Source organism: Scleropages formosus, chromosome 2 (assembly GCF_900964775.1).
Source record: "Scleropages formosus chromosome 2, fSclFor1.1, whole genome shotgun sequence".
NCBI classification, from domain to species: Eukaryota; Metazoa; Chordata; class Actinopteri; order Osteoglossiformes; family Osteoglossidae; genus Scleropages; species Scleropages formosus.
The window spans coordinates 42749097-42759643 of NC_041807.1; the positions used below are offsets into that span (position 1 = coordinate 42749097).

The following is a 10547-nucleotide window of genomic DNA, read 5'->3' on the forward strand; positions in this document are numbered from 1 at the left end:
TTACTGTCGCTGCTTCCCTCCGCATCCCTACATTGTTTTCTTTGTGTCATTTCTTGTCGGGTTTACTCCTACAAGTAACCACCTTGTTCAGAAATACTACAGCAATAGGTGAGATCTAAACCAGCAACCTTCGGACCCAAAGGCAGGAGCCCCCAGCTGTCCCATATCATGCGTTTGCTGAGATGTATGTCGCTTTGGACAAACGCGTCTGCTAAACGAATAAATGTAAATGTAGATGTAAATGTTTACTGTGTGAACTGACAATTTCACAGAAAATGTCACCAGCAAACTTGCAACATTTCAAATACATGGTGATGCACCATACCCTGTATATGATATACGTGCTATATATATAAGATGACCATATTTTTAGTTAAGCAGGGAATTTTCCATACATTTTTTCCAGGATTATAATTTATTTCTCAGCTTGAGTCCCAAAACCGACCCTTTTCAGTGGCCCCTGACCTCCCCTGTTCTGTTTTACTGTTCAGTCTCTTAAGGAGTTCGATTCTCATTTCTTATCACTTCACTGATGGTTTTCAGTGTTGTCTGGAGTCTCCGTTTTTTCTTTTTACTCTGCCTCTGGCTTTTCATGGAAATTCTCTCCTTCTCCCCAGGTCTAACGTGAACCATGGAATGTCTGCTTTGCTCCAACAGCCTTTGTTTCCAGGAGCCAAACTCATGACCAGTGTTCAATGTGCTCCCTTCCGGAAACTTTCTCAAGTGCGAAAAGGCAAAACAACTCAAAACTCAACATTTATTACGTTGTGCTTTCAACCAACCGAGTGACAGACTTGATCATCACGGAAGGAATAAAAAGTCCCAATAATATTAACAGAGCCGTGGTGCTAAAAATAACACTTTAGAAGGTTACTAATTCTCAATTAATTCTCAAAAGCTCACGTGTGCCGATTCTTCGTTTAAAATATGAAATGACTCGCAGCAGTAGTAAGTAATTAAAGAATATGAACTTTGTATTTAAGCCCCAGTTCTCCGTGTTTCTTGCATCGGAGGTTGACTCCTCCTTTGACTGTTTAGCTCTCAAAAACACACGTTTCCTTCTGGCTCCTTCAACTGTGTACGTTTCAGCTCAAGTGCCATCTGCACCAAGGTTCAGCTCATGAAAGCAAATGTGAATTGCGTTTTTTCTTCCTTTCAGACAAAATACTGCATGACGCCAAACAATAAATGTGTAAATGAAAAAATGGGCTGAACAGGGATGCTACAAAAGGATGGTACAGCAGCCGTGGCTTCAAACAGCTGGTGCATGAATTATTCATGCAGGTTAAATCTTGTAAACAAAAATGCTGGAAGCACAGGGCCTGTGAAGAAGAATACTGGCCCCTCTCAGACCCCCCCCAGTGAGACCCTTCTCTGACCTCCCAATGAGTCCCATGCAAATGAAACATACAAACAGAACGGCTGCAAAAACTGCTAGAATCTGTATGCACATGAAGAGTATGTATTATAGTTGCTGGAGTTCACCGATCCCACTTCTTACACACAGGAAACACTCGCATGGGGCTCTAAACACACACTCTCTCATAGCCCCCACCTCCCGAGGTTTCTTCCTTGGGGGCATCTATGCTCTTCCACTGTGGGAGGCCTACAGAGCACAGCTCTGAGTCCTTATGGATTTAATGACATCCATGGGAACCTGCTGGTTCAGAGTGGACCATTCTCCAGCTACGCACAAACCATCACCCCAGTCAATCGTAGCCCAGGGTGCCGTTCCCACTGCCAGCTTCGCAAATCCAATAGCAGCAGCAGCCCAGTTTGTGCTCTTAGGGGCCACGCTGCGGGAGGAGGACTGCTGGCCACATGAGCTGCTAACCTGCAACCATCACCAGCCACGTTGTAGGGCCTTGGATCATTGAATGAAGTTGCTAAAGTTGATAAATGACTGAAACACTAGGGCATTAACAGTCATGATTCCTTAAGTTGGAAGAGCGGATGGCATGAATCAGAACTGCAGATTACCTCTGTATCTTTATAAGACCTTTCTGCCTGAAGAAAGCACTTGCGCAGACTCTAAGGTGGAGATCATGGCCCTGAAGGTTAACAATCCAGCATGAGGAACTGTTGCAAAGAGCTGCACTTACTGCACAGCCCCAGTGCTAAACTTATGTGCAGAAACGCTGTTTAATAAGTCTCTGCAAGAACTGGCTGGACTGACTGGAACTTCAGAGTGAAAAAGTGGCTCCTGAGGTGAAGAGAAGAAGGTGGCTTCAGGCTGCCCCTGTCCAAAACACAGTGGCTACGTGTTTAGATAAACAGCCACATCACACTTTTGAGTTATCTTTTCTGCATTTATAGATCAATCAGTACAGTTACCTACATGGAGATGAAATACAGATGGAAAGCTGGTAGAAAAAGGGAGAATATCATTATTGGGGTATAATCTACAGTCAATCCCCCAGGCTGTTGGAACCTGCCAGTGCTGTGCAGAGGAGCAACACGCTGGAGGGACAAACTGAGCATCTGCAAGATCAGGTCCTCTCCTTTACAGATCGGCCTCCGTATGGTTCCCTGGGGCTGAGCTACAAAAACCTGAGTACTCTTCCCATCTTTCAGCACTAAAGCTGCAGTTGTACTCAACAAGGAGAAGCAGTGTCTCCCAACCCATAGTGAGATATTCAGCAAAACAGACCAAGAAGGACTCCAGTAACCTACAATGGTGATTCAACACCTGAGTTTGTCCTCAAGTACTCCACCTGTTCCAATCAAAGATTAATTATTCAGTGCAACAAGCCAAGGAGGCCTTCGACAAACTAGAACTGAGTTGAAACCAGGTGAACAAGTGTTCAAGAGATCAGTCTGGGTTCAACTGAATCAGTTACCGAGTTTGAGCTCCACCAGTCAAGAGTCAGTCAGGTAACCCAAAGGGCATTGAGAAGGGTTCATTACCTAATATGGCTTGGAAATGCTGCTCAGGTAGTGGTAAAGAGGCCTTGTGAAAAGACTTTGTGCTTTAGAGACAACAGCTGCTGCCTTGGACCTTGTGCATCCCACCTCCTTCTGTAGTACCCTTGATTAAGTTACCATCGTTGGACAGAAAAGTGCCCAAGTGTGTAAATACATTTACATTTATTTATTTTGCAGACGCTTTTCTCCAAAGCGACTTATAATGGATACTATGTAGTGTTATCAGCCCACACACCTTATTCACCAGGGTGATTTACACTGCTAGATACACTACTTGCAATGGGTCACTCATCCATACATCAGTGGAACACACTCTCTCTCTGTGTCATTCACACACCAGAAAAAGAATGAGAACGTTTTTGTGAATAATGGTGTAAAACGTTTGGGAGAAAAGTGGCAGTTAAATAAAGAACTGCTGAGTTTCCGGAGCACCTTTTTGCCATGGAGAATTACTCAACTCTCTCAGCCAATAGGAACAGAGCACTGCTGGTGTGATGCGCATCACCACGTAAAATTTTTTTAGTAGTTAAATTAGCCACACACTTATAACAGGTCGGGATAAGTCAGGTTGGGACGGTTGGTAGTGTAGCCATTGGAGTTATTGCCTTTGGATGCAAAGGTTGCTGGTTTGAATCCCACCTCCAGCTGTTGTACTGTTGAGCAAGGTACTTTCCCTACATTGCTCCAGTAAAATTACCCAGCTCAGCTGTATAAACGGGTAAATAACTAAGTAGTTTAACAATGTCAGTTGCTTTGGAGAAAAGTGTCTGTAAACTGTAAATACCATCTTCAGGGATACAGTGCATGGCTTTGCAAATGGTTCCCAGTCACATTGCTGTTTCTTCACCACTGTGCCACCAACTGGCTGCTGCAACAAGTACAATTTCTGCAGCTGCTAAGTGTCTTGCATCAGCAGCTCTTTGCTGTGAGCTGGTCGCTGTAGCTCAGCAGACCAGTTCCCAAACCAGTATGACTGCAGCTCTTGGGAAGTCTTTCCTGGGCTTTAAAGAGTGACATGACGTGTATTTCTTGATGAGGAAACTTCCAGACTGTGCCATTCAGCTCATTGAACAGCAACATTTACAGTTTGATTTTTGAAAACAAGAGGTACACAAAAAGTGACTCGTCACACCACTCTTTATTTTCATTGCTTTTGTTCTCGACAGTTTTGAAAGCTCATTCTTGAACATTTTTGAATTATTTATACTTCTATGGGATGGCTCTCCAGACACAGAGCAGGTTCAGTTCTGGACTTAATTACACAGTCAGCAGGGAGTCTTGATTGAAAACCCCTTGTATTGTAAAATCAGGCTTAATATCAATTTGGAATTCTGGCCCTGTCTGAAAGATCACCGAAATTGTTATGAAAAAGCATACTTTCTTCACTAGAGAGCCCCCCCAATCCAAGTAACATTTTCATCTGTAGCGTCACTAGTCAAAAAGTAAGAAAGTGAGACCTGGGATTTACCAGCAAAGACTGAATGGGCTCCATGAGCGTGAAGTTGTTTGGTTTATGTGGAACTACAGTTGAACCAAACTGAGCTCCGTGGGCCACATAGCTTGGTAACTGGCACCGACTGATCTCCATGTGATCTCAGCAGATGACAGCGATCGCTTTCCTTGTTCTGCAGAGTTCTGGAGACACCAATACGCCCTCAGCGCTTGTACAACCCTATGGCTGCTCTAAGGAGCACATACAGGGTTCAGGGCTCTAGATAATTGGTCCTGCACATTTACATCACATGTACATTGACTCATTTAGCAGACGCTTTTCTCCAAAGTGACGTACATCTCAGAGAAATGCAATGTGTTCATTACATTACATTCATTACATTTTTAAAGGTAGACAAACATTTACGGACAGTACAGGAGTAGTAGCTGTGTAAAGGCTTATCTGGGGGTGATCATGAAGTTATGATGCATGAACATTTACACCATACATGAGCTGGAGAGATCATGGGCAAAGTGAGTCTGGAAAAGGTGAGTTTTCAGACCCTTCTTAAATATGAACAGAGATTCAGCAGTTCTGAGTGAGAGGGGGAGGTCGTTCCACCACAACGGAGCCAGAACTGAGAACCTCCATGCTTTACCCTCCGTGCACGGCACCACCAAGCGAGCAGATCCCAGGGGTCTGGTTGGGGTGTAGCGGTTGATCAAGTCTTGTAAATATCTGGCAGCAGTTCTGTTGATGCATTTGTAGGTAATAATCAGGGTCTTAATAACCAGGGTTGTCTCTTGCACATGTCCTCAAGTCCTGGACTATCGAGTTATATATTATTTACTCCCTTTCCTGATTATTTTCTCCAAAGCAACTTACAGTGTGACATTTGTACACAGATGTACTTACAATAGATTTGGCCATTTACTCAGCAGGATACTTTATATTGTATCTGGATAAGTACCTTCATCAAGTGTACTACAGCAGGAGGTGCGATTAGCTCTAATTACTAAAATGTCCATAATGGTAACATCTTGGAAATCCATTGGAGGTACATGACACAGGCCACATAAAACAACCCTTCACCAAGGTCTCCTTCCTGTCAGCTTCACAGAACCTCCCTCATACTGAACACCATCGCACAGCGATTCATCTACTCTCTCTCAGGTGGAACCAGTGACAAGGGTACAGTTGTGCTGGATGTTTGAAAAAGATATCACATAGCCACAGCTGAAGCTGATGCACCTAGTAGATAGAAACTGTAATAAATAAATACATGAATAAATTAGAATCTCGGTGCACACAGTCTAGTGGTGCTGGAGTTAGGAATCCTATCGACGGAGTGAATGTTCAAAGTTCTGGAAGGGATCTGCTGTTGTACCCTTGCATAGCAAGCATTGCTTAATTTGCTTTACTAAATATCTAGAACGACTCTGGTCCGATTTTACACTCACAAGAGGGAGAACAGTGTTGAGGGCCAGGCCTGGGAGGTGTTCAGATGTAAAATCAGAAGCTACACAAAACCACCGTACCACCATCATTTCCTCACAGCAAGCACCATCGCATCCACGCGCCCAGCCTTCAGTTATGTCAGAAGACAACTGCCTTCTTATGGAGCTCAGTTTGTCAATTTCATGATGGGCTGCTGCAGAGTCCCGAGACCTGGAGCCACAGGGGTTCTGCAGACTAATCCTCGCCTCTCCAGCGTGTGATAACCCCCCTCCGAGCACTGCGTGGGTCGGTAGTTTACTGTTTAGTAGCCAGAGGAAAGCAGACGAGACTCTAAGCATATCCCAGGGGCAGTTAGGGGGTGGAGCGGAAGCGGCCATATATAGAATAGTGCAGATTCTGACACAACTTTACATTACTGAGTGCTACAGAAATCATGCAAAGGCACATGTGTGAGGTAGTGCATATATACTGTATATATATACACACACACACACACACACACACACACACACACACACACATTTTCAGAATCGCTTGTCCCATATGGGGTCACGGGGAACCGGAGCCTACCCGGCAACACAGGGCGGAAGGCCAGAGGGGGAAGGGGACACACCCAGGACGGGACGCCAGTCCGCCGCAAGGCACCCCAAGCGGGACTTGAACCCCAGACCCACCGGAGAGCAGGACTGCGGTCCAACCCACTGCACCCCCATATATATATATATATATATATATATATATATATATATATATATGTATATGTGTGTGTGTCAGGTACAGCACAGTATAAGGTACGTTAGTATGCAGGACAGGCAGATGTAGGGTAGAGAAGGGATTAGGGTAGAAATGTGCAGGGCACAAGAGTGTGCGGGAGATACACGTAGGAAACAGAAGAGCATACAGAATATAGAAGAGATTTGAGATAAATGATGAACAGAAGCTAGAAGATACAGGTAGGGTACAGGAAATTGTACAGTAGATATGGTATGTATGGGTCTCAAACTGTGTATGGTCCACCTGAGCGGAGAATTAGCCTCCAGGTCCTCTGGAATTTAGAGTGTGTTCCCACTGCTGGCATCAGCCAGCAGGAAACTTTTCTCACACAGCAGTCATTAATAATTCATCTGAGATGCTCGGCTCTCCAGGAGAGGAGTGGGTGGTGTTGTTATCACCCATCCACCTGGTCCGTTTGTTTGTCCAACACCATCAACCTGGGGCATCGGTTCGTCCGAAGGGCCTGTCAGGGACCTTTGTTTTCCTGCTTCTGTACTGAGACAGAGGACAGGCCTGTCCACCCACACAGGGAGGGCCTCCCACCAAAGCAAGAGAGCCTTCTGCACAGATGACTCTCAATGGCCTTTAGCTGAATAGCTCCTGGGTGTCTTACAAGCAAACTGTTCAGTGACTGCAGGTGGGGACGTGGCATCATGAAGATCATCAGGAGACACTTTGGATCGAAGACCCCTGCTTTCAGGCAAAGGACTGCGTCCACAAATGTAGAGGACAAGCGGTCAGCTTAGGGGGTCTGCTTATCCTTGGAGAAGGGGTGAGAGATCTGCGACATGTCACCAATCTGTCTGATAAGTTTTTCACAGCGACTCAAGGGTAAAACTGCTTTAATTTCTTTGCTTCCATGACAAACAGCTGAAAGAAAAGGGAGAGCTGCTGCTGACAGAACATAGGTCGGTGGTTTAAGGTGCGGGGCAGTGCAAATGTGCACATGCAGATGTGAATGCAGTGAATGCTTGTACAGAAACTCCCACACACAGGTGAGTCACAACACCCAAGAGTTCAGTGGCGCTTTCCAGCAGTTGTGCAAAGTGAGGGTTCCTTCTGTGCTTGACGACAGCCAGTGCAGGAAGTTCACCCCATTAGAAACCGCTCTCACGCAAACACCGTCTGTCATCTCTTTCTCCACACACTCATGCATCCATCCATCATTCCATCTGTCCATCCATCATCAATAACTTGTAGCGTGATCAAGGTGGTTTGGTCTCTAGGGTGTGAGAGATGCTTCACCCTGGATGGGTCAGCAGTTTATACAATGCCATGTATTCGATTTGACCAGAACCACGTCTCCCTACGAAGGCTGTCAGGTGTCGCCCGCAAAATAATTCCAGGCCCGCCTACAATCACAGCCCTGGCTGTGGCTCTGTGACAAACCCCACCATAGCAACAGTGCAAAACCGCTCTTTTATGGATGGGATCCTCAGACTCGGAGTTCAGGCGGGACCTTCTGGAGTTCGTCTTTCAGAGACACACGAGTTTGCTGGAAATTTACTTTAGCAAATTTACTTTTCTTTAAACCCCACGCCTGTGGTCACGGCAATTTTTTCATTACGGCTTTGCGCTTACAATAATGTGAGGGCCTTGGGCTTAGGGAGGCTCTCTGCATTAGTGTCAAGAAGACAGACGCTCCATCTTCCTGTGAGCAATTTCCCTTCCAGATGATGGAGGAGGACCATCTCCAGGCATCCCAGTGACTTCAACATTAGCAGGATTTAATAAGTGGGAGGGTGTTTGGTACCAGGCTTTACAGCACTTTGAGTGATTTCTGATGGCCGAGACAGAGAGAAAAGGCTCAGAATGGAACGTGGGGAAAAAACCTGACTAAGATGATGCAGATGTGCTCCAGAACTTCACACATTACCAGCACCTGAGGAATGCTGAAGGAAGAGGTTATCTGCTGGAAGAGCTGTCTGCCCCGAACCCTGGTTAACTGTTCTTGAACAAGAGGGTTTTGCCAACAGAAGGACAGAACACTGACAGCTGATCTGAACTTCCTCACCCTGTGTGTTCTCCAGCACGTTTAACGTCATCGAATAACGTGAACATCCATCAGCAGTTACTCCAGCGTGTCTAACATCTCCACAGTTACACGCATTCATTTAGGTGACGCTAAGCTACATCAGCTACTACACTCATTTAAACAGCTGGGTAACTTTTACTGGAACCATTCATGGTAAGAGCCATGCTCAAGGGTACTTCCGCAGCATGTGGGATTTGAACCTAGGACACTTCAGATCCAAAGACAGCACTATGTTACATGTCTCTACAAGCTTCAGCGTCTCCAGCACTTCCAACACCTCGGTCACCTCCAGCATGTCGCACGTCCCGTGTCCCATGTCCCACACATCCAAAATGTTGAACATCTCAAGCATTTCCAAAATCTCCAGAGAACATGTGAGGAAAGCTGCTGTAGTGAACAGTTTCACACCTTAACTACTTTCCCACAGAAAGGACCCCCAGCACAGTTCACACGGGGGGGGGGGGGGGGGGGGGGGGGGGGGGCACTGGAGATGGGGGACCTCAGATAAGAGGTTTCCTGCAAGCGCTCTGACAGAGAAGGGATGTGGAGCTAGGCTCGTGCACTGCCCTTCTTTTGCTGTTTCTCTGGTTATAATAAAATATACGCTGTACCGAGATTCCCCCCCCCCCCACGCGCTTCAACCCCCGCGCTGGACTCACCTGCAGGACACGGTGATTTCCACCTTGGTGGCGGGGATGCTGCCCGTGACCGGGTCCAGCTCGCACCCCGAGCCGCCGTCCTCCGGCTTCTCCAGCGCGCCCCCCCCGTCCATGGGCTCCGCGGTGCGGCTCCCCGCCGAGCAGACCCGCGACACGAGCGGTTCCGCGAGCCGAGCGCGTTCCCGCGCAGCTCCGAATCGGGACAGCGGTCCGGAGAAGCCGAGCGCTATGATGGACCGAGCGGAAGCGATCGGATCGGAGAGCGGATCGATGCTGGAGCCGCACGCGCAGCATCCGCCGCGTCTCTGCAAGTCGCTATAAACGGGATGGGGAGGACGGGGGTGGGAGCGCGCGCCCGGAGCGCGTGGGGCCCGAGATGCGGCTCTTTCCAGAAAGCCTCCTCCCCCTGCTCTTCGTCCTGTTCTCATCTTCCTCCTCCTCTCTCATTCTTGTACACGCGGTTCGCTCCCGCTGTCGGCATCGATTAGTGGTGATCATTTATCGATAGCGGGACCTCGTGCCCCTTTCGCGGCAGATCTCTCTCTTTCGCTCTCTCTCTCTTGCGCGCGCACACACACACACACACACACACACACACACACACACACACACACACACACACACATACAAATTCAGTTCATCAATTCGTATTTCATAATGACAACCCAAATGTTAGAAAAAAAATACTTATTATACGTTTTGTCAAATTGCTATAGAATTTTAGATCTGTATGTGCAATTATTTACATGTACATTTACATTTATTCATTTAGCAGATGCTTTTCACCAAAGGGTCGCTCGAGTAGGTGCATAAAACGCAGGAGAGATGAATCCTGATTACCTTCCCCTAAAATTTTTTTTAAAAAAATGTAATGTTCATTTCACCAGTTTCCGGAAATGTAAATGAACGGGCGCAGTGGAGACACGGTGGGGGGGGGAAATCGGGAGAGTGTGTCCCTGGGGGTGTCCCCTGTCCCACCGAGTTCAGCACCGACGGGCTGGACAGCTCCGTGCGCGTTCACAGCGCTTAGTTTCCACTTGAGGCGAAGAGTAAGAGAATAAACGGAACTTACTGTGGTGTTATAAGAGTGTGAGCTGAGAAAATGTACAGCGACTAGCTAAACACTGCTGGGGTGTGAAATGTGCTCCTGACTCCTTTTGTAACATATTAATCAATTAACAGAAGAACACAATTAATAACTGAAAAGTGCTGGTACATTTACATTTACATTTATTCATTCAGCAGACACTTTTGTCCAAAGCGA

At 46.7% G+C, this 10547-nt stretch overlaps 1 protein-coding gene across 2 annotated transcripts in view; it reads right to left on the reverse strand.

The window, feature by feature from the left end:
* Positions 1 to 9844, reverse strand: part of LOC108931220 (copine-8-like) — a 64620-nt gene extending 54776 nt beyond the window's left edge. For both annotated transcript variants that reach the window (XM_029249551.1, XM_029249546.1), the window contains exon 1: positions 9284 to 9844. In XM_029249551.1, the coding sequence (XP_029105384.1) occupies positions 9284 to 9711 (428 nt within the window). In that variant the 5' untranslated portion in view covers positions 9712 to 9844. The remainder of the gene's footprint in view (positions 1 to 9283) is intronic.
* Between the last annotated feature and the right edge of the window lie 703 nt (positions 9845 to 10547).